The 25,837-nt window shown below is 38.5% G+C and overlaps 1 protein-coding gene and 1 long non-coding RNA gene across 2 annotated transcripts in view; both read left to right on the top strand.

Moving 5' to 3' along the window:
- Positions 1-25,837, top strand: part of LOC5565599 — a 75,296-nt gene that overhangs the window by 5,733 nt on the left and 43,726 nt on the right. The window contains exon 2 of the mRNA XM_021838098.1: positions 18,980-19,081. Within this exon, the coding sequence (XP_021693790.1) occupies positions 19,012-19,081 (70 nt within the window). The 5' untranslated portion in view covers positions 18,980-19,011. The remainder of the gene's footprint in view (positions 1-18,979; positions 19,082-25,837) is intronic.
- Positions 24,714-25,198, top strand: LOC110674172. Its single transcript, XR_002498710.1, has 2 exons — positions 24,714-24,874; positions 24,935-25,198. It is a non-coding gene; the product is annotated as an uncharacterized LOC110674172 (long non-coding RNA).

The following is a 25,837-nucleotide window of genomic DNA, read 5'->3' as shown; positions in this document are numbered from 1 at the left end:
TTAAAAAGAATTCAATTGAGAAAATATTTTTTATGATTTCTCAGGGAAGGGTATCCTTTGATCTATCAGCTATTTTTCACAGATAATTGTTTTTTAGATTTCTCTAAAATCAAGGAGCACCATCCCGCGTTTTTCAAACTGTCTCGATTTTTTTTTTCTATTTTTTTAAATGTCTAACTAAGAAATGTTAACAAACATTTTTATAAAGTTCCTAGCGGAATACGTTCAACTGTTCTTTCAATGAATCTACCGTGAAAATACTCAAAGATTTGTTGTGTAATTTGACCAGTGGTTTCTTAGATAATTATATATTTGTTTCCATAAGATTCTTCCGAAAAAATTACCGAAGAGATACATCTAAGTATTTTCCAGAGATGTTTCCTTTAAACCGCACTAACGATTCCATTGAGAAATTTTTGAAGAAATTATTCAACAGGTTTACTAAGATTTTGAAGTCTCCAAAAACTGTTCCTGAACTTCCATCGAGTATTTTTTCTGATTCTGTACATAACTCCATATTTTAGAATTCTATAAAAAAACATCCACTTTTTATGTTTTTGGTTATCTTAATATTTTTTTTTTGAACTGCTTTACAAATTCCCTTACGAATCACTCCATATCAAATTTCTAGAGAAACACATGCAAAAAAATTTTGAAAGAACTTTGTTGATAATTTTTTGAATAATTGCAGCTTAAATATTTTTCGGAAGAAGTTACTTAAGTCCTATCCTGAAATTCAAGAATTAAACCGTAAATTTTCTGAAACTTTATAAAAATGTACCTTATTGAAAAGTTTAAATGGTCCTTGTAAGATTTACTACAAAAAATGTTGTACTTTTTTGTACGTCTTTTAAAATAGAAAATGATTGGTGTTAAAGCGAATGAAATTTTTACTGAAAGTATTTGCAACTAAAATCTTAGATAATATTTTGTATCAACTCCGATGTTTAATGATACTATGGTGAACATATTGATGTAGAACCTACTTTGTTCTACCTTTAGAAATTCCAAACGAACTTTTTTGAAGGATCTATTATCGAATATTTTGCAGTATTATAGAAGTTTAACGCGAAAATATTGCCGGTATTTTTGAAGCGCATCACCTACCTTGATACCTTGATGGCTACAGCGTAGCGTCACGCCATTGCCAGGCGTATTGTAGAGCTCCATCTTCGTCGGTCTTGGGCAAAACTTCTCCAGTTGCCCCGAACGTTTAGGGTTTTCGTAATTCTTTCTTCCGACATTCGCACTAAGTGACCAGCCCACTGAAGTCTGCCGTATTTTACACGATTGATAATATTCGCATCTTTGTACACTTGATACAACTCGTGATTCATGCGTCTGCGCCACACACCATTTTCGAGTTTCCCATCGAGTATTGTTCGCAGCACTTTACGGTCAAAAACACCGAGAGCTTTCCGGTCTGACTCTTTCAACGTCCACGCTTCGTGCCCGTAGAGAGCCACCGGAAGAATCAATGTTTTATACAGGGCGCATTTTGTTTCCGTTTGCAAGCTGCGGGACCTAAGCTAGTTACGTAGTCCATAAAAGGCCCTATTTGCAGCCGTAACACGTCTTTTCACTTCGCGGGAAACGTCGTTGTCACATGTCATAAGTGTTCCAAGGTAAACAAATTCTTCAACAACTTCAAACACATCCCCATCAAACACTACCTCAGCACCTACACCACCCTGCCTGACTCTATCTCTACCTGCAACCATGTACTTCGTGTTGGTAGAATTAATGGTCAGGCCTATCCTCGCTGTCTCCCTCTTCAGAGGCACGAAGGCCTCTTCCACCATTCCTGCGATCGATTCCAATTAGATCTATATCGTCCGCAAAGCCAAGGAGCATGTGCGACCTTGTGATAGTGCCATTTCTCTGCACGCCAGATCTCCTAATAGCACCCCCGAGTGCAATGTTGAACAGTAAATTCGACAGTGCGTCTCCCTGCTTCAATCCGTGTAACGTCACGAACGAGGTTGACACCTCGTCTGCGATCCGAACACTTGATTTCGAACCATCCAGCGTAGCACGTATCAGTCTAATTAGTTTCGTCGGAAATCCTTTTTCAGACATTATCTGCCAAAGCTCATTTCTTTTCACTGAGTTGTACGCCGCCTTGAAATCAATAAACAGATGGTGAATCTGCAAGTTATACTCCCGGAATTTGGCTAGGATCATTCGCAAGCTAAACATCTGGTCCGTTGTCGAACGGCCCTCACAAAAACCAGCTTGGTATTCGCCGACGAAGGATTCTTCGAGCGGTATCAATCTGTTAAACAGGATGCGCGACAGAATTTTGTACGCCGAATTCAGCAGGGTAATTCCTCTGTAATTGGCACACTCCAGTCTGTGCCCTTTCTTGTAGATAGGGCGGATTAGGCCATCCAACCAGCCGGTGGGTAATTCTTCGTCCTCCCATCCATCAGCAGTACTCGGTGGAGCGTCTGGTAAAGCTGCTCGCTTCCGTGTTTGAGAAGGTCGACCGGGATCTCGTCCTCCCCAGCAGCCTTACAGTTCTTCAGCTAGCTGATAGCGTTTTTAACCTCTTCTATGGTTGGTGGGTCCACCGCTTGATTGTCATCATCTATGTTCATCCTGTTCATCGCTACAATTCCATTCTCACCGTTCAACAATTGCTGAAAGTGCTCCTCCCACCTGGCAGCCACCGCCGTTTTATCGGTCAGCAAATTCCCTTCTCGGTCATTGCACATGGCGGGCACTGGTAGGGTATTGTGCCGCGCACCATTGACCGTTGCATAGAATCTCCGCATATCATTCCGGTTCATGCTTTCTTGAGCGTCAGCTACCACACTTTCTTCGTGCTGCCTTTTCTTTATGCGGTGGATTCGCTTTTCTTCGGCTCTCGCTGCCCTGTACCGCTCTCTGTTCTGTCGGGTACCGGCCACAAGCATACGGCTTCTGGCGACATTCTTCATGTCTGTCACTCTCTGGCACTCTTCATCGAACCAGTCGTTTCGTCTTCGTCGTTGACCAGTGCCGATCACTTCCCGCGCCGTTGTTGTCACAGCTTCGAGGATAGGGTCCCACAAGCTGTCGACATCCCCAGCAACGTTGATTCTTCCCAACTGCTCGTCTAGTTGCTGACGGTATTGAGCTGTCATCAGTCGACAAGCGTTGTATATTGAAGCGCAGCGTTCTGTGTGTTGCGGAACTCGTGACGCTGGATAACCGCGCTCGAATTTTAGCAACAACGAGGTAATGATCCGAGGTGATATCAGGGCCTCGGAAGGTCCTGACATCAATGACATCTGAGAAATGTCGCCCATCAATCAGCACGTGGTCTATTTGGGAGCAGGCATCGCCACTCGGGTGTCGCCAGGTGTGTTTGTGGATATTCTTCCGTGCGAAGTATGTACTGCTGATTGCCATCCCTCTAGCAGCAGCGAAGGTTACTAGCCGCAGGCCATTATCATTGGTAACGGAATGAAGGCTTTCCGTGCCAATGACGGGTCGGAAGAAATCTTCTTTCCCGATCTGCGCATTTGCGTCGCCGTTGACTATCTTGACGTCTTGTTTTGGGCACTCTCCGTAGGCCTTATCCAGGCTCTCATAGAACTCATCTTTCATGTCATCGGGCTTATCGTTCGTTGGCGCCTATGTGCTGATCAGGTTGAAGTTGAAGAACTTGCCCTTCATTTTCAACACACAGATTCGGTCGCTTACCGGTTTCCACCGAATAACTCGCTTCATCTGCTTCCCAATCACTATGAAGCCAACTCCACGTTCTGCTCTGTCGCCACCGCTGTAGTAGATGTGGTACTTGAATGAAGTGTTGGCGATGGGGTCCACCACTCGGGATTAGCGGTATTTCCTGGATAGCTGCCACGTTCACGCCGACATTCCGCAGCTCACGAGCCAGGAGCCCAACACGCGCGGGTTCATTCAAAGTTCTCACGTTCCAAGATCCAACTTTCCAATCGTTGTCCTTTATTCGTTGCCGGGTCTGTTGCCGTAAAATCAATCCGTTTGCTCTACTTTTGCCTTTCTTGGTTGGTGAAGAGTCTTCGATAGGCCACCTAACCAGGGTTGCGCTACCTACATCGTGCTAGAGGGGCTGCCTCCTCGGTGCTGACACGATACAGCATCGTCCGCTTGTTCTTTACATGATGACCACGGTCATAGCCATCACAACCATCCACCTTTATCAGGGCTTTGGACATGTAGCTCTGGTTTTCAATAGTTTCAAGTTCTTTCGGACATGCTACTATGGTGAGCTGTCATGCGCTAGCGGTTTAAAAATGTTAAAAATGGGTAAACATACATGTGTGAAAACTAATTGTCTCAACCAAACCATCTTGGTTTTGCTATGTTTGTTTATATCCTCATAAATTATATGATTTTTTTCCCAAAAATAATTTACCTTCAAAGGTTCATTTTCGTTTTCAAACATGATCATTTGTTGGCAGAAGTTTGATTAAATGTGATTGAGAATAAACGTACTACAGATAAAGTGATGTAGTTACGAAATGAGTATATTTCTATCCTCATTACTTACATCAATACTGACTCCTAGATGTCAAATAACACTCTAAAACGTATCGGAAGTGATAGATATGCATCTGTACTAATGTTCTGTAATCTTAACTGATTGAAAAATCATTTGATTCTGATTTGCGAAGACAATAAACAAAGTGCTGAAATCGCTTAATTGTTTTACGTATTTTTCGCATATGAAAAATACACTCAATCATTCATAGCCTCACTATGCATATCATACAGGAATGTCTATAGTGTTTCTGTTTTTACATTCTTGAGATCATAATTGTTCCCTGAAAAGGTAAAGCAATGACAATCAAGACATTTTGTTTTTCGATTTATGACCTATGGGCAGTGGTACCGTGCAGTGGGCATTTTTATGTTCTTTGAAGGAAACACCACACTAGACAACAGACTAGCATGGTTCCGGGTTATTTGGCCGAATGCCGTTTGGCCGAACTTGAAAACAATAGTGAACTACAGTTAGCAATGATGGAAGAAGAAAATCCTAAATGCTTTTATTCTACTTCTCTGCAAGCGGTCATAGCTGCCAGCAGAGGATTTCACATTGCATTTGTAGCCAGCTTTTGACAGTAACTAAAACGGTTTACGATTTCATTCTTCTGTAGCATCGGTTTGCTTTGATACTTCGAATCGTACTAAGTAAATTAATTCATAGTTCTAGTATGAAGGAGTTTAAGCTTCTTCTTTTCACAACGGAAAACAGTAAGAATTAATCTTGGATTTAATAAGACATTTTATGAGCGTCCAATGGACTACGAAAAATATTCAAATATGAAGGAACAGCCTGTGGTCAAAAGAGGGAAGAATCTCTTATAAAAATGTAAGTGAGTGTAATGCAAATAATTATTATATCAGTATAGCTACAATGAATTGCCGATGATTTATAGAAGATAAAATTTCCAATTAAAAATAACCTTAATTATTGCCAATATTTACAGTACAAATCGAAAGAATAGCGACCCGTTCGGCCAAATGGCATTCGACCAAATGGCATTCGGCCAAACGGCATTCGGCCAAATGGCCGGACACCGACTAGCATGCAACGCCTTTAGTAAAAAACTGTCGGCATCACCCTCCACTGCTTATTACCATGAGAAGAGCGCCTCAGCTTCACTACGTTGACAGTGCTTCAAGTGTTTTCTACGATTTTTCGAAGGCCGATTTTTGCGGAATGAATGTCTTTCTCAGAAATGTAGATTGGAACCAGATTCTTAACGAAGATGATGCTAACGAAGCTGCTTCATCGTTGACTAGTATTCTACTCTACACTATTGGTCAGTTTGTGCCACTGAAAACACCTCGTGAGCCAGTCAGACCCGCTTGGTCTAATTCACATCTGAAGCATCTAAAACGTTTGAAAAGAGCAGCACTCAGAAAGCACAACAAGCACCGCACCGACACCACCAGAGCTGCTTATGCCGAATCAAACGCACTGTATACCAATCTCAATGAACGTCTTTACCGTGCGCATCTAGTGCAGATTCAAGATCGCCTCAAGTCCGACCCCAAAAGCTTTTGGCGTCATGTCAGTGACCAGCGGAACCAAACAGGTCTACCATCTTCAATGACGAACGGAGCTGATTTGGAAGCCAACTCATCAACAGAAACTGCAGAATTGTTTCGAGCTCAGTTCAGCAGTGTATTCACCGACGAAATACTCACCGCTGAAGACATCAGTACAACTACTCGCAATGTACCACAGCTGTCGAATCCAGGTCTTCCTGTATCAGTTACTTCCAACATGGTGATCAGCGCTTTGGACAAACTAAAGTCTTCGAAAGGATACGGTCCAGATTTCATCCCATCAGTTCTTCTTAAAAAATGCGCTAGTTCTCTGGCGTTACCTTTAGCTAAAATTTTCAATACGTCTCTGCTTACTGGCGAATTTCCGGCTTGTTGGAAGGATTCATTTGTTTTTCCCGTATACAAGAAGGGTTGCAGATAAAACGTTGGGAATTATCGGGGAATAGCTGCATTAAGTGCAATCTCTAAACTTTTTGAGCTAATCGTTCTCGATAAACTTGTTCAAACATGTGCACATTATATCTCGCCTAACCAACATGGCTTCATGCCCAAACGATCAACAGCCACAAATTTAACTGTTCTAACTTCTTTCGTAATTCGCGAGATACAAAAAGGTCACCAAGTAGATGCCATTTACACTGATCTGTCGGCTGCATTCGACAAAATGAATCATGAAATCGCACTTGCTAAATTCGATAAGTTAGGATTCAAAAACAACTCACTCAAATGGTTACGCTCATATCTGATCGGCCGCAGCATGTCCGTTAAAATCGGCGACCATATTTCATCACCTTTTCCGGTTACTTCTGGCGTACCTCAAGGCAGCCATCTCGGGCCGTTTCTATTATTATTATATATGAATGATGTCAATTTAATTTTGAACTGCCTAAGTCTATCATACGCTGATGATTTGAAGCTGTATTATGTAATCAAACACAAGAACGACGTTGTGTTCTTGCAGCAACAGCTTCAAGTTTTCGCTGATTGGTGTCGACGTAATCGGATGCTACTGAATGTATCGAAATGCTCGGTGATATCTTTCGGCCGAAAACACTCATTATTAGTGGAAGATTATTACTTAAATAATACTAAATTGCAACGAGAAACGACAGTTAAGGATCTAGGCATTTTATTAGATACTAAATTAACTTTTAAAAATCACGTTTCCTACATTGTGTGTAAAGCCTCTTCGCAGTTAGGTTTTGTTTTACGATTCGCGAAACAATTTAAGGACATATATTGCCTGAAAGCTTTGTATTGTTCCTTAGTTCGACCTGTACTGGAATATTCAGCCATAGTTTGGTCCCCATACTACCAAAATGAGGTTCAACGAATTTAAAAAATCCAGCGCAAGTTTGTTCGCTTCGCTCTTCGTAATCTCTACTGGAGAAATCCCTCGAATTTACCAAGCTATGAGAGCCGCTGTATGCTGATTAACTTGGAGCTTCTTCACGCAAGGCGAGATGTTTCAAAAGCTTGTTTCATCAGTGATCTACTTCAAAATCAAATAGATTGTCCTGCTTTACTCGCCAGGTTAGATATTAATATTCGAAGTCGTAACCTACGATCACACTCTTTTCTGCATTTAAATGCCGCAAGAACAAACTATGGCTTAAATGAGCCACTGCGTAATATGTGTCGTACTTTTAATAAATGTTTCGAAGGATTTGATTTTCATGTTTCCCGCAATGTGAACAAGAGTAGATTTAAGAGAATTCTTTGTTAGTTTTAAGGTGTATGTTATAGCCGTTAAGCATGTCATTGGGGTGTATAATTTTAACCTGTTGACAGTAATAATAATAAATAAATAAACGCCCAGTTGCACAGTCGGAAAACATTTCTCACGAAAAGTTTACCGGCCTGAGGTGGGAATCGAACCCAAACTTCTTAGCACGATGCGACTAAATGCCTTGATGACACTAACCGCACGCTACGAAGCCCACTAAATTTTGCATGTGTATATCGTGTGACAGGTACAATCATACTCTACGCCCAGGGAAGTCGAGAAAATTTCCTTTACGAAAAGATCCTCGACCGGCTGGACTCTAACCTACTACCCTCAGCATGGTCTTGCTGAGTTTACAGTTATGGCTATCTAGCCCCCAATATCAAATTTACTTTATTTTATTATTTACATAGAGTATTTTGCTTAAAATTGAATTTACGTCATTATAATATTAGTTTTAAGTACTTTGTAGGACTGAAAGAACTAAGACGGATAGCTAACATATAATAGGAAAATTTAATGCGCCACCATGATAGAGGTCGCTAGGGAAGAAGGAGAGAAATGTCATTGAAAATGTTTGTTTACGTCAAAAATTCAATTTTTCGACCCAAAAATTAGCTCATAATCGATAACTCAGCAGTCAATAAATCATGGATGAATTGGCTCATATGTTTGAATTATTGTCTTATATTTCCACAATTTACTCACACAAAGCAATAATTTCTTGTTAGTCTGGTAGAATTATGAGTAATCTTTCTAGTTAACCACAAATTTCGATTTCCACGAGTTTTTTTTTACTGGCTTTAATACTGACTCATTTTTATACGGCTCCAGTGTGATTGAGTGATTTTGCACGAAAATCTCAGGCATGAGATTTTTGAAGCATATCTCTAAGGGATTTTCTCTCTCGGGAAAGCTTATTGATTGATATATGACTGTGAGCTTGTCAACACTGATACTATATGCAGGGAAATCGTTTATTTACCACTGACATAACGTTTCTAGGGGCCCAGATAGCCGTAGCGGCAAACGCGCAGCTATTCAGCAAGACCAAGCTGAGGGTCGTGGGTTCGGATCCCACCGATCGAGGATCTTTATGGGTTGGAAATTTTCTCGACTTCCCAGGGCATATAGTATCTTCGTACCTGCCACACGATATACGCATGCAAAAATGGTCATTGGCATAGTAAGCTCTCAGTTAATAACTGTGGAAGTGCTCATAAGAACAGCTGAGAAGCAGGCTCTGTCCCAGTGGGGACGTAACGCCAGAAAGAAGAAGAATAACGTTTTCTAAGCGTTGGTCACCACCAGCTAGTGACCAATCGATTAAGTTTTCAGCTTAAACGGATGTTTGGTTCTCCAGATTCGTGCTCTTGAAAATTTGAATTTTGGCTTCGATTTATCTTCACCTTAATAGGACTTCTCATCAGGGAAGCTGATAATGAGCTATGCAATAATGCTTCCTTAGCAATAACAGTGTAAAGAAGTGGATGTAGGAATTGAAATTTATCACACTGATAGGTATCATGCTCATTTTTATCAAAAGTCTCCATTTTATTAGGCTTCGGTAGGATTTCTCATATTATGTGCAAGAATGGTTATTATGAACTATTAATGTGAATTTTTATAGAAAGCAATTTAAACTGAGCATATGGATTATTGAAATGCTCACCCACATTCCCTATTTTGATCACATTGGTAACATATTTCTCGTGCTATGTCAAAAACATGTATTAGTAGCTAAACAAAAAGAGGTTTTTAAATGACAACAGTCTTAACGTATAAGTGAACCATCTATTCGTTATTATGCTCAACTTTACTATATATCTTATTTTTCCATTTTTATAAAACCAAATGAAAATGGGTCATATAGGTAAAATAAGCAGAATAATGATCAGTACGGCCAGTTATAGTTACTCCACTTACTTCATTGGACTATTGTCGTCTAAATAACTTTATTTCAAAAGCTCAAATTACAACAATAATGCTTCATTTTATTTATAAAACAAATTAAATGAGAAATATAAGTAAATTAAGCAATTGATGATACGTGCAATCAGTTTCACTTCCAGCACTCACTTCCTTAGCCTGTTGTCACTTAGAAAATGCCATTTTAACTGTTTAGGAAGTTTACCTGTTTATATTAGTGAATATTAGAAGTCCTTTCAGAAGCCTGATCACATCGGGAAAAATGAGCATGATACCGATGTGTGCAGACAGTTTCAACTCCTGGACTCACTTTTCTAAGTTGTTATCGATTTGAAAATTTTATTTCAATAGCTGGTTATCAGCTTCCCTGCTTTTTACGCAGGCTTGTTGTAAAATATGAATCAACCCTTTCTGACTTTTCTTGCGTACACTATAATTTTTATGGTGGGATCTAAGTAAGCTTTTTGAAGTTGATTTTTGACGTAGGACTACGTCTTTCTTCTCTATACAGGAGTGAAATTAGAATTTCAAAACCAAGAGCGTTACGTTGGCATGAAATATTTTAAACGCTTATAGCTTGTTGCTGGCTTGACGAATTTCCTTGATTGGCACTTCAATCGAAAGACAAAGCATCAAAGGTTCATGTCGTTTACTTTCAGAATCTCACATACCTGTCCGAATAGTTTAATAACTGTTTTAAAAGAGAACGTTGATTTCAAGCAAATCTATAATAGGGGTGCTAGGGAAAAGTTAACTTTATTTGTTTTTCACTCTCCGATTGGATCGCACCTCAGCAGGCACCAGATCGGCTTGCTCTGACCGGGTGTGCTTCTCAGGCACAGACATCGATAGCGAAGGACTCCCCCGTTTGTCTTGTTTCGCTCAAATCAAACTGACCGTCGACCGACCGAGAGAAGATACCGTTCGAAGCCAAAGCCATCACCACTACCGCCGCCAAGAAGAAGAAGAGGAAGCAGTCCATAGGAGAATGAGATGGTTGTGGCCGCCATCGCAGCCCTAAACGAACGGAACGGGTCCTCCCTGCGGGTGGTCGAGAAATGCATCGGCGGAAACTACAACTGCGATGTCGGCAAGATTGCAAGATTGGCAAGAGTGAAGTGAAATCCCGAGAAACTGTGGCTGGCATCCGAGGAGCTGCCAATCGAGCGTCTGACTTGCGAAATTGTTTCCAAATTTCGACTTAAGTCCTGTGACTTCCTGTTGCTGTTGTGCGCCACCCACGCTTCAAAACGTTCAGGTGGATCGTCGCATAAGCAGATAAATTGCTCAAAGTAATACATTTGCGTTGAGGATTCCCCGTTTGGCCATGGAAATCAACTGAAAACATCTCGCAGTGCTATTTATCTGTGACAGCATCGAAGCTAACAAAGCTATCGGCTTTTGTCAGGGCCATCAAATTATTTATTAATTTTTTTATGCTTCAATCAGTCTCACAGCTCTATACAATATCTCATTTGCGATGAATAATTGAAGACACGACAATTTGAGAATGTATCCGCGGATGCTGCTGCAGTGCCGTAGGGGTGAGAGTGCTCAACATTTCACGACGATTGTAAAATAGAGTGGCATTTCTAACATCGTCTTTGATTTCCCATATTTTAGGGGAACACTTCGATTACAAAAAAATATCACATGTAAAAGAACTGCGACATATTTCGAACGCCTTTGAAACCAATTCTCATTGACCCATTTTAATAATTTTGGCACCAATGGATCAGAAATTTACCTTCATCATAAAGAAAACTAATGATAAGATTTTTCCACAAGACATGACAACCCCTAACCAAGAGATCAGCTTCATATATCTTATGTCCCAGATGGCTCGATCAGAAGAAGGTGAAGATACGAAAGAGAGATACACCATCTGCTGCTCAAATTGTGTAAATCATACTACTTTCGACTGATTCGGTTTATTTCATTTACACTTTCGAGCTTTTAGCGATAAACGCAGCATTGGTTCAGTCAAGAAACAATCCTGTGAGGCACCACTACCAGAAACCTCCTGAGAGGCTGATCCGAGGACCTGCCGATCGAGCATCGGGTTTGTGAAATCGATCAAGATTGAGTTACGTTTCCATATTTCGGCTTAAGCCCTGTGATCCACCACCGGTTGTTGTGTGTCATCCACGCCACAAGGCATTCATCTAATGCGACGTACAAGCAGAGAACTTGATCAAATATGCACTTGCTTTGCGTTGGCTTTAAGCTCTTTTCAAGTCTTCAGAATTTCTTTAACCATGGCAATCAATTGAAAACACCCTGAAGTGCTATTTATCTTTGACAACATCCGAGCCAACAAAGCCTTCGGCCCTTTTCGGGGCCACCAAATGTGCGTAAAAGAGTTGACAGAGTAATACTTCTACTTTATTTATCACATTGCCAATGAATAATATTTCTCTTAATCCAACAGAACAAGCGATGACTTGTGCTTTCATTGGAGGACCTTTTAAAAATAGCCCGAGGAACGGCCATGGCGGTTCTTGATCGTGTTAATTTTCTCAATTATTGTTTTGTTATTCTGGTACTCTCATTAAATGACAATACGAACGTAAAAATCATTTACATCGTACCTCCAAAATATGAATTGTCGCCACACAAATATTGGACAAAGCCACTTATGAGAGTGTTCAAACATAATGCGTAATGTATTTATGACACCGGTGTAGCCCTTGACGGAGAAAAATCAATGAACGTATCACCCCTATAGTTATAGACAATTTGTATGGATTATAAAATTTGGTGTCCCGCTTTTTCTGGTTGAAATTAAAAATGCATAACAGCTAAGCCAATAAATGTAATTAACGATGTGTACGATGTGCAACGAATGTAATTATCGATCCTTTTTCATTAAATTTAGTTCAAATTTCCAATGATTTGGTATAGCAAAACTTTCCATGTATATTTTTTGGTCCAATGGTGCCTAGAATGGTAAAATAAGAATTAAAATACTGATAAACATTTTATAAACTGATAGCTGGTAGAAATGGTAGACAATAATGAGCATAGTGAGAACTATAACAGTTTAATAAGCAATATGAAATCACTGCCTACTAAGACCAAGACATAAAATCTGTAGGCAATATATGTCAAAATCGAATCACCCCCTGCAGTTTTATAGCTTGCGTTAAAAGCTGGATAAGTTCCATCAAAAACCTGATTTAAATGAGGAATTTGGGTAAAATGAGCATGGCAACAATCCGTGCGATCAGTTTCAACTCCTTCACCCTTATTCATAGACTGTTATCAATTAGAAAACGTTATTGAAAATCAGCTTTACTACATATAATCTGGGAAATCCTATTAAAAATGAGGAAAAACAATACCTATCAGTGCAGTCAGGTTCAATCCATGCCCTTCCTTCTCTATTATCGCTGAGAAAATGTTGTGTCAATAGCTAATAACGGTTTTCCTGCATATAATATGCGATATCATATGAAAAACCTGATAAAATAGGGAATTTGGGTGAAATGGGCGTGATACCGATCCGTGCTGGAAAGGTCCAAATCCTGCACTCACAGCTTAATTTTCATATCGTCTAAAAACGTTATTTCAAAAGCTCTAGGTACTTACTAGTGAATGTTCAATGGTTTGCCGTTGACTGTCATTATGCAAATACCACAGGCATAAGGACGTTTTGTATGAGGTTTGGAATGACTTGATTCAGAAGAACATCAGAAGTTAACCCGTAAAGGCCTGAGTGAAAGCAAAAATACTAAAACCCTCACCGCTCAGCGAATACTTAACGGATTCAAATATTTTTTTGTCAGTATACTGGCCCACATATCTAGTTCCTAAAAGTGGCCAAGGGATTTCGGGAATTTTCCCGTGGTCGGAGATATTCTGGCGGGTCACTGGGTCAGGTCGAGTAAAAAAAGGCTATTTTTTAGAACACGCCAAGTTGTCTTTATTTATTTGCAATGGCTATAATTTTAATTTGCATAAATCATTAAGACCTGATATTAAGCATTATAAATGAACAGGTAAGCACCGTTTAGAATGTACTGGATGTGGCCACTCGAGCTTAACGCCCTAAAGAATCGGCTATGAATTTGTTGGATACTAAACTGTTTCAATTCTCTAACAGTAGAGATCAAACATAATAGTTTACAGAATTACGTTCCCATGGGCTTTACACATATGTTCGATACAAATTTGCCACTTTGTCGTAAATTTGAGGCATCCTGGGGACCCAAAATGGTTATTTCAAGGGACAAACATATGCAGGACACAAGGTTATCCAATTCAATCGTTTCTTAAAAGGTTTACGCTGATGCGTTTTTCTCAAAACTCCTTGATATAGTGGCCACATTATAGTCGATTCAGGTAATTATCTGTTACTTGAAATTTGCCTACCTCCAGGGGCACAGAAGTACAGGACCCTGTCCAGCCAACCTGACCCAGTAACCCACCTGAATAACTCCGGACACATGAACATTCCCGAAATCCTTTGGCCACTTTTAGAAACTAGATATGTGTGCCAATATACTGACAAAAAATAATTTGAATCTGTTAAGTACTCGCTATGCGGTGAGAGTTTTAGTATTTTTTCTTTCACTCAGGCCTATACGGGTTAAGTGCGTTAAAGTTTATTTTTTTGGCCATCATTAGGCGAAATTCAGCTTTCAAATTGCTGATAAGCAGCACCAGCGAATACACGGGACACAAATTTTTATGTGGTTTCAAACATAAATAAGTTGTATATGCATGCACGACGTTAGGCATACAGACGTTAGCCATAAGTACGATAGGCATATATACGATAGGCATAATGGACGTTTGGCATAATGGATGTTTGGCATAATGTACGTTAGGCATAATGGACGATAGGCATAATTTCGGAAATGTGAATTGAATTGATTGATGTGAAAAGTGAGCTGACTTTGGCTTCAGCGATCAAAAGTGTGTACCTTGAAATTCGATTGCCTTTGCAGTCGTCTCATAATTGTGAATCCTTTTTGACCTCAAATGATAGGACAACACTTGATTAACCTTCCAGTTGTCGCGCAGTTTGCTACCGTTAGAGCCACCACGCTGCTCTTGTGAACGAAAAGCGAGGTTTTTCCATCAATGTTGTACAAAATACAACAGCGCGACGACTGAAGTGTTAAATGATCAGCGTGACTTTGCTGTACAGGGCATTAGCCGTGTGGTAACTTCTGCAACCCTTGAGCAAAGCCATGCTGAAGTAAAGGTATCTGAGTTTGTTTCCTAGCCGATCCAGGATCTTTTAGTTTTAGTTTAGTTTTTTTTTAGGCCTTGAAGTATAATGGTGCTCCTGCACCGTGCGCAAATAAGAATGCAAGAATGCTTTAGCAAAGTAAAGCTTCTGATTAATAACTGTGGAAGTGCTCATAGAAGAATAAGAACAACCCTGCACATGGTCTGCTACTCTTTTGAGTTTGGCTGTACACATATAACTGGCATGTCTTTTCATCTGAGATTACCCTTCTTTAGATTGAAGGCTATTCTTCATAGTTATACTTTCGACAAGATTGTTGGAGTCAATGCTGCTAATGTTTTAATCAGAAACTTTTTCTTTTACGAATTCATCCTTTAAGGTCAATTTAATGACAGGAGGTAAAGGCTGTTTGAAAAATCACTATCTATCATCAAAATCAAAATCAATATAAATGTTTCCATCAACAATATTCCAATCGACAAGCTCTTCAATGATTATTGGGAACACTTGGCAATCAGCTGCGTTGTAGGATCTCTGTGCAAAAAAATCTGGAATATATATTATTGGATTTTGTATGCGCACCATGCTAAATGCTTAATACTGTGCTATGATCAATTTGAACTTGACTTCTGTATCTTTATCAGACTTTTATTTTTCAAACTAGACAAATTTCAATTATTTTTAAATTTATTTTGGTAAAAATTATATATTAGTATGCGGCTGAGATAAATTGATTAACAATAATCATAAATCGAATACTGGAGAGGCAAAAGAACTGTTCTCACTATACTGAATTGATTAGCAGGCTCAGAGTGGGAATGTAACTCCAAGAAGATGGTTGTCATACTACCTGAAAATTATTGTTGAAGATGGTGACACCAATTTTAACATAAATTCTTGACTTTACTATTGATTGAGGTAATCATTTGAATTATAAGTACTAGTATTTAAAAAAAAGACTTTCTCTTTTCTAAAATTAACGCAATTATTTAAGAGTAAACAATATCAAAAAATGTTCACCAAAATAAACATGTACTAAAAACAAATAAAACTTTGATTGCACATTACAAATAAAAATTATTATTCACATAAATGGATAGAGCTGGATTATCCAGCTTTTTACGCTAGCTATAAAACTACTGGGGGTGATTCAATATTGACATTTCTTGCCAACAGTTTTTTGGTTTTCAGTTCAGCCTTAGTAGGCTGTAATTAGTGTTTGTTGATTCAAGTGTCAAGAATTTTCACTTGTTTCAGAATTTCTTCGTATTCAAATTTATGTTTATAAATTAACTATGTTTCATTTAATAACGTTTCAATTATATAATTTTAGGTGCCTAATCAAAGGAATTGACTGGACTTCTAACTTATCATTGGCGTTGCATTGGTAATCTCTGGAATATAGATACAGCCCTTTCCGTGGCCCTTGTAGTTTTTCCAAGACAGATGCTGTTTATCGATACCGCCCCTTCTGTGCGTAATCATTGCAGCTGAATTTTGGAAAAGTTTGGTATCGGAATCAAAGATTTTGGGAGGATTGAGCTCGTCGAAATAAAAATTGAGGGCAAAACAAAAGTTAATGATGGAATTATATATGTAATATGATATTGACTCTTAGAATAAGTTATAAGCACTATTAAACGTACGGACTGCCATAATTAATTTAAGGCCTGATAACTTTTGACCAGGTTTAACTATAGAGACAATCCAAGGTAGAGGAAAACTGATCGGGATTAGACATGGCTAATAAGCAGCGTATGGTTGAGCAGTTCTCGATGTCCTTGTCGTGTTTTTCAGTGACATGTTCTCAAGAGTTATACTATATTTTGCTTCAATATGTCGCTTAAAAAGGCTTGTAGCGATATTCTACACATTCATTTTGTTCAAAATTATCATTTTTCGTTTTGAACGGCATACTAAAACATGATTGGATACCGATGCACTAGTTGTAATAATAAAACAATCAGTATTGAGTCCGTCCATAGATCCTATTTGTCTCAATATGCTATTTTAAATTGCTCGATTATCAACCTGGAAATGAAGGAAAAGCGTGAATAATGAAGAATACATAAATAAATACTTCTCTGATTATAAATGCCGGAAAATAAAAGTGAACATTTTTGACAAACAAATTCGTTGTCAACATGGAAAGTTAACCACAAAGCTTGCTTTGATTGAGCTATAAAAAATTATAGTGTAGGCAAGCAATGTTAGAAGGGGGTGATTCAAAATTTATAGCACGCTAGCGTAAAAAGCTGGTATCCGAACAATTTTCGATCTAAGACAAGTTTCGACATACACGCAAGTAATTTTATGCCAAACGTCCATTATGCCTAATGTCTTTATGCCTAACTTCCATTATGCCTAACATCCTTATGCCTAACGTACTTATGCCTAACGTCTTTATGCTTAATGGGGTATACTCGTTCTATATACCTATTTCTAAACCTGATTCCGAAAAAAAAACTGGTTCAGAAAATTATTACAAATTATGAACATACTATGATACATACTATGAACATACTGACATAAACTAGACCAGGGCTAAAAATCGCTTTGATTGTGATAAAAAAAACTTCGGTGTTATCTCGGATAAATTTGTGCAGGCTCCGTCAGCTTCCTGTGCTAATTGATTATTGAATTTGTATGTCGTATGGCAAGCACGAAGATGCTCTATAGTAAGGATGCTAAAATTTGGGCTCATTAAACTTATTATTTCAGGCAGTAATTTATTTCAGACCGTTTGAATCATTGAATGCATGCTTTGCAATATACTGTAGGATGTTGATTATGATGACGATTCTTAAACATACTTTTCCATTGAAAGTGATTCCTATGTTATGTGCTAAACATCATAAAGCGTCAAATCTACCGAGAAACCACTTTTCACGCAAACATCACACAGACATCATGACATCACAAGTTTTCGTTCGGGACCACGCATTCATATTCTCGTGCTTTGATTCTGATCGCCTCCCTCGCCTGAAAACACCACCATCTTTCGCAGAGAATTACTTTTGATATACACACACTCCCATTAGCCTCACCGGGATTGAATAATTAATATCGGAGGATGCTTTTATCCGCGCTTCAGATATGGAGATGTGTCTCCACTGGCAGGCCACCATTACCAGGTTCGTGTCACCTATTCATTAGGAGAAGCTATGACCTTTTCATGCCGTTCGCATCCTACCAGAACACGTGGCCCCAGCCGTTGGCCGGTGACCCAGAATCTTCAAATCAAGACTTTGAAGGGCTCTCCGGGGAAATTCCTTCTCCGAGTCCGGGCGCCTTATTTGCAGCTGCACATTGCCACTGACTGTGTGTCTCCAGCTGGTGGACATCGAACACCAACAACGGTGAGCTGCTGCCAATTGTTCGCTGGAGACGAGAAACAAACTCGGAAAGCGGCGGCAGCTACCGGTATTATGAATGGAAACAAGCGACCGGAATACTAACACGATTTATGAAATATTGAAAACATTTTTAAGGAATTTTTTTTCTGAGCTTTTGAGTTGCGGTTTGTGAATGAGCGTGTGTTTTGAGAGAGGATGGTAAGTTTTGCAAAAACTTTGTCTGAACTTTTAAGTTTGAATTATAAGTTTTTCATGCCCGTTTGTTATCATTATTCTTTGGAGATGCTTCTCAATCTTAGATACGGCGATCATGAAAAAAGCTACCTACAGGTAACTACTAAGTTGCTTTGGAATACGAGTCAGGTACATATTGCTCCCCAAATCGATATTATCTCCATTTCTGCTCAACAGTCGATCCATATGGGTAAATTGCACGTACGAGCTAAATTTTAGAAAATCTTCTTAGTTTGAAGTTACGCCATTCGCCATTCGGTGAACCAATTCTAAGGAAATTCTAAGACGGCCTTCCTTAGCCGAGTGGTTAGAGCCCTTTTGATAATAACGTTCTAGGGAGCACCGTGACCAACGATGTGCAAGAGTGAACATCTCGATTCCTGTAGCGCAGATGTCTTTTTTCGAGAAAAAAATAGGTTCCAAGCTTCCTATTGAAACTTTGTGGTTCAAATTACTAAATCATCCACTTTCAACCCCTTACAGATACCCATCGCACAACAGCCCACAAAGCCAAAATGCCTCATTTGTCAGCAATCTGCATCCTGGTGGTCGTTTCGGTTCTGGTCCAGAACGCCAGCGGAAAGCGTGAGTATACAATCTTCATAGCACAACTTTAAATTCATGTTAATAATTTACGTAAGAGTAAGCCAGAGAGCAGATCTCGTGGGACTGCATCAATCAGCCAACCACCATAGAATCCAACAGCATATGCAATTAATTTCGTTAAATTGTCCATCGGTAAAGCGTACTGCCACGCGACACCAACAGTGCTCGTTACAAATTTACGAATTATTATTAGTCGATAAATCTGTAAACACCCGAGTGATTATCGGTCAGTGGGAGATGCTAATTATGTCATCGCTGGCAAAGACATGCCCTCACAAATGTTTCGTTGTTTGATGTTTCAATGGAAGAGGTCCTGTGACATAATCGTGGAATTTAACGGAAGTCATTATCAAAGTGTTTTCGTACTGGGCGTTCATGAATTGTGTCCTGTTTATGAATTTAATCCGACAGGTTATGTAACAATAAATAATGTTTTTTTTTATTGAAAGTGTCCTTGTTGAAGATTGGGTTCTTTCTCATTAATAATTGACTAAAATATGCAGTGTTTCGCCATGCTTTACCCAGATCCTTCATATTTGAGCTCTAATAAAAGGTTAGCAAGTTGATTAAATAGTCAGCTTTTTCATATATGAGTTGGGCGTTTTTTGGATGAGCGCGTGGTCAGGGTTGGGTGACAAAACGTCGAATGCCAGAACTTCGAATGCCAAAACGTCGAAGGGATAAAACGTCGAAGGGAAAACGTCGAAAAAAAAAATATTTGAATTTCTGGTAAAATTTCGATTCATTCTATTTTAATCGAAGAAATATGAAGAAAATCGATAAAAGTGTAACGTGAAATGCAATGCTTTGAACAGATAAGATAGTGGAAAATATATTTTTTCAATGTTTTTTTTATGATACCATAATTTTTAGTTGGTCGTGGAAGGGATAGTAAAAAATCAAATTGAAAATTGTCAAAACATTGTTTTTGGATAAAAATTGCTTAGGATATTTATTTTCAATTTTCAGATTACAAAACACTTTCATCAAAGTGCTTATTTTAGTCAAACACATGTTTTAAATTGAAACTAACAATTACCTCTAGTTGGAGTTAAATGGTATCCAACTTAATTCGGTTTTCAGTTGTTTAACGACACCTGTATTGTTTTCACTACTTAGTACTATTCTGCCCATAACTGCATATATGTAACATTCGACAAAAGTAGGCATAGAGTAAATTGAATACCAAGTGTGCATTTTATGGCAATATGGGAGGACACTTAAATTTAAAAAAATTACCAGGAACTCAAGAGTGCTTATTTGAGGCTGATATTTTGTACAACTAATGTCGCATACTAGTTGAATAGTCAAAAAATAATTCTGATAGAAATTTCATTGCTATTTGATAACGAGGCTCATTTATAATCTCAATGTGACTGTTATGCGGTTATAATTACCAATGTGGCAAAACAACTTGGTATTTTTTTCGAATTTTCTAGAACAATCTCACAGATTTCAGTAAGTTGATCGAAAGTATTTATCATTTGATGACTCTCCATGGTATTAACGCCAATTTGTCAAAAATGTCGAATGTGACTGTTATGCAATTATAGGCAGTATTTTACTATCGTATAAATGATCAAACTATATAAATTCCCTACACATAAAACAAATCAATGTTTAGAATTCCTTCCTATAGTACACAGCAAACAATTCTCAAATTTACACGGCACGTATTTTTTTATGATAACCATGTAAAAGGCAACTGAACATTCAACGATAATTAATGTAAACTGTCTCATTGCATTCGAAAATGCTTGCAATCTTGAGTGAAACTGAAACATTTCAAGATCTTACATCCAACATTCGTCAATATTGCATGCTTTCTTGCATCTTGAAAGTGAAATTGCAAACAAGAATGCTCGGTTTACATGATTCTACGCTGAATATTCTGTCAAAAATAATGCACGTGGATGGATCGACGCACATAACATAAGTGGAACTCGAGCTCAAAACGTGGCATCCACTTTAAAATTTGCATGCTGGTATAAGGACATCGAAATGTCAAAAGAGTTATACCACCAATACATCAATCGACATTGGACCAGACCGCGAAATTAGATAAAAAAAATATTTTGAATATGAAGATGATTTTTTAGAACAAAAATGGCTTAGACAAAAATGTTACATATGATGAGGAAATATTTTTGCCAACTTTTATGCTCTGCAATTTAACGCTGTGAAGTGTTCTATCAAATTGATCTTTGTTTAATTTTGAACAACTTTTCCGAAGACGCCAATCTTGTAAGTCTACTGTAGCCGTTGCTATGGCGTTTCCAATGACGCAGGGTAGGGTGGTCATTGAAAATTTGATATTTTGCCCATAATTGTTTTTATTTCCAATTATATCAAAATTATGCATTCTACAAAGATTTAGAACTAGTTGAAACGCGTATTTTAGGGAAAGAGTTAAGTTATTCTATTCATTTGTTTACGAGATATACCATTTTTATTCGAAAATCATGTTTTTCAAACGTCAGTATCTCAAAAAGGTTCCCCGGGATGCAATTGCTCATTGGAAATATACAACGAATCAAAACATTTTCGTTGATGATTTAAAACAATAAACAATAAGTATCATATTCCAAACACGCCGGTTGAAATATTTCACCGATATATGTCATCAACTTCCCAGGAAGTGGCAGTCAATTGCAACTCAAATGTATTGCGTTTGATTCTATTTTATACCCTGGGAGTAGAAATGCCTTTCTAGTTCGATGTCAGATAAACCAGCTTAGATTAATTTGTATGCTAAATTATTTATATGAATAGGATTTATTCGTGCTGTTCGAAATATGAATCACAGTGATCGGAATATGTGGCAGAATAATCACAGTGATTGACAATGGAAACAAAATGTTGTTCAGTGCTTTTTTCGAAAAACTTACAATAAAAGGAGATATATTAATATCTCCTTTTATTGTAAGTTTTTCAGGGCCTTCCTTAGCCGAGTGGTTAGAGTCCACGGCTACAAAGCAACGCCATGTTGAAGGTTTCTGGGTTCGATTTCCGGTCGGTCCAGGATCTTTTCGTAAAGGAAATTTCCTTGACTTCCCTGGGCATAGATTATTATCGTACCTGCCATACGATATACGAATGCGAAAATGGAAACTTTGGCAAAGAAAGTGTAACCGGTTGGTTCCAATCTTTAGATTTTTGTGTTTGTATGATATGATGCTTTTGTGAAAATTCACGTTTTTAAATATAAAATTCAGAAGGCTACATAATAGCGAGGATTCGTACCGCTGCAAATAAATTCACTGTCGTTCCTGAAGGGAAATCTCAAATCTGATAGCGCGAATGGTGATAGCGCCAAAGCCTATAAAGCATAAAAAGATTAAATTTGCTGGGCGATGCCATCTTCTAAAATAGAAGATTGGGCAGAATTTATTCAGGCGTCCGTGTGTAAAGACCATAAGATCGGTTGAAGTGCAGTGCAAGTGTTAATCCCCCCCCCCCCTTATTAGGGTGTTGGACAAGGGAGCTGCCTCCGTTCAGGTAACTAGGTTCAGGATTTGCCTTTTGACAACCCTGGCGGTAAACCATAAAATTCCTTTTACTAGGACCTCGTATCCGTTGATTAAGAACGGTCAACACACGGCGGCTCGGAAGTCAAGATGGCTTCCGAGCCTAACAGCAAAGGATTCGTCCTCGTCCGATTCCGGACAATTCCCTCAGGCCTTCGGCCTTAACCGTCAAGGAGGGTCCCTTCTCGGCACGGTCGTTCCGGTCTCGTCAATGAAGGAAGACGCCTGTTCGCCGGATCTTCGCCAGCAACGCCCGCTGGATGCAGCAATCCGCCATTCCACCAACCCCGAGCAGCCTCGCTGCGAGTTTCTGGCCACACGGTAGTGCAGGAGCAGCCGTGTGGACCAACGCGATGAAGAAGAAGGACCGGTAGCTGCAGCAGTGAGAACATAAATTCCCCGACAAGTCTCGCTTACACGCCACAAAAACCTGTACAACCCACACCCACACGCCACACAATTAAGCCCTTGTGTTGTGTTGTGTTTAAGAATGTTAAATTTCCTGTTTTCATACTTTGTTCGCGAAGCCCCTCCGATTACCCAGTAACATGCCGACCCTGCGACACAGTTCAGGGGTCTCATGTTACTGAGCTAGATTACCGGGAGTAGTTGGAAGCCATTAGCTTTTCAGGGGTTCCCAAGGGAGTCTCGGGGGAGTTATAAAAGCTCTCAGTTAATAAATGTGGAAGTGCTCATAAGAACACTAAGCTGAGAAGCCGGCTCTGTCCCAGTGGGGACGTTAATGCCAAGCAGAAGAAGAAGATATTAATATTTTTATCACCAACTCAGGCTGATTTTCGCCTATAAGTTGCATTTCAAGTCAGCGTAAACCGCAATTGTTCGAAATATGAATCTAAACATTATATAAATAAGTATAATATGCTTAAAAAATATTCAGTTGAACAGTTTTCACTCAAATTATGTTTAGAACATTGCCGTAATGTTGAATATTTCAACTAAAATCATGAGATTGTAAAAACTATTTGTTTTCACATCAAAATTATACTGTAAATTCTCTAATATCCTCCGGAAATACCATATACCATTTGAACCTCTAAGTTATACCTTTCAAATCCTGTGCATCCCCGTTTTTCCCCCTTTTGAAGCTATTGAAGTTCGAAAAATATGATTTATTGGAATAAAAATGGTCATTTCTCATAAACGAATGAATAGAATAACTTAATTCTTTCACCAAAATACGCGTTTCAATTAGTTCTAGATCTTTGTAAAAGGCGTAATTTTGGTAGAATTTGAAATAAAAAAGTAATGCGCAAAATATCAAATTTTCATGGACCGCCCTACCCTGCATCATTAAAAACGCCATAGCAACGGCTACAGTAGACTTACAAGATTGGCGTCTTCGGCAAAGTTGTTCAAAATTAAACAAAGATCAACTTGATAGAACACTTAAAAGCGTTAAATTGAAAAGCATAAAAGTTGGCAAAAATATTTCCGTATTTTTTTAGTTCACCCTAATGTCACTTAATGTCAAAATGTAGTCCTCATCATATGTAACATTTTTGCCTCAGCCATTTTTGTTCTAAAAAATCATCTTCATAGTCAAAATATTTTTTTCATCTAATTTTGCGGTCTGGCCCAATGTGGCATTGTATTGAAATGAACCAAAGATAACATATAGAGCGCTGCATATGACGAGCCTAACCTCACTTATTTGACAGCTGCTGGTTTCATCTTCGCATTTCTATCACCAGCATGCTGATGGTGACGATTTTCCACGGTAGGAAGATAGAATAATACGATCCGTGGGTATCTGCAGTGGATTTGACCTCTCCTCGCAGCAAACTTTCACGAAATTAAGAATGATTCGAAAAAAGTACTAAGTCCAAACTGTAAACAACAGGACCAGTACCTGTCAAAATTGATGCGTGATGTCACAATGCAGTGGAGTATATCCAGAGTGGCAACGAAGGGAATGAAAACAACTATTTATGGTACAAGTTTAGAATTACACTCAAGAAAATGGCTCCCTTGAATTAATGTGGATTTACACATACGTTGCTTAAATTTCCAATTTAGTTTTATATGTGCCATATACTCACTATGATAGTAATAAATACCTTCTATTTGCAGCACATATACGCCATTTGAAACGTATTCAAAGTATGTGCAATGTATACATTCTTCTGAAGCACATTGTGTAAAAACATGGCGTCCGTAAAAAGTTTTCGCGGTGGTGATCTAAATAAGCTGCATTTGTTCAGCGATATTTTGTTTGAATTGGAAGGTAATTATGGCTGAAAATCAACTCTATGATATTGTTATAACTTAATCTACTTTTATGCAGAGAATATTACAGCAATAAACGATAACCAGGACGATAACCGACTGATGAACTACCCACCTCACTGCCCACAGAGATGAGATGAGAATAAAGACCAAAACGAGTTGCCTCAACAAGCAATTTTTGGTTCGTCTGCTTCACCCGCTTATTATAATTATTTTTTTATCATACCGCATATTGAGGCTGTTGTAATATGTCTATTAATCTATACAATAAACCTTTCTTCTTTATTTTTGATCATTATTGAATATAACAAGGAAAACCAAACACGTTCATTAATATGATTTGTCAAATCAATATACTCCATTGAAGCCGCCCATGTAAAGTATGTGTCTGGGTTATGGATTGGATATGAAATAATCATAATTTCAATGGAAATAAAGATTGACGACAATCCATTGATTTCGCACATACCCTTCATTTGCACAACCCCATTGCAAAAATCCATATGGGTTGGCACATGCATCAAATGAGGACATTATCTTGAGTGTAGATTTACATCACTCGTATCCGAGATAATTTAGTCAATGTATTAGATATCTGTGTTGTTTCTAGCATATTGTATTTTTTAGGTGAATGAATGGAAGGATATTGGAAAGCAAAAGCTTTTTCACGTTATGAAGCAGGAAGTTTTTTGATAGGAAATAATATTTCCGAAACGATCACATTCTGTTGTTATGAAACATGAATATTATATAGTATGACAGAAAAAAAATACATTTTATGAAAAAATAAACATGTTTTAACTATAGACATTGCTTCCCAACGTTGTCGACCGTCCCCCGATCTTAATGTCTGTAATCTTCGCAGCAACTGGTCTACTGTTCGAATCATATGTTTTTTGTTTACTATTGGTAATGACAGCTCGATGTCTTCTATACTAGATATACCACTTGCCAGCAGCTG

The sequence above is a fragment of the Aedes aegypti genome, chromosome 1 (genome assembly GCF_002204515.2).
Source record: "Aedes aegypti strain LVP_AGWG chromosome 1, AaegL5.0 Primary Assembly, whole genome shotgun sequence".
Lineage (NCBI taxonomy): Eukaryota > Metazoa > Arthropoda > Insecta > Diptera > Culicidae > Aedes > Aedes aegypti.
The sequence above is the reverse complement of the archived record's forward strand: the minus strand, read 5'-3'. Positions and strand labels throughout refer to the sequence as shown.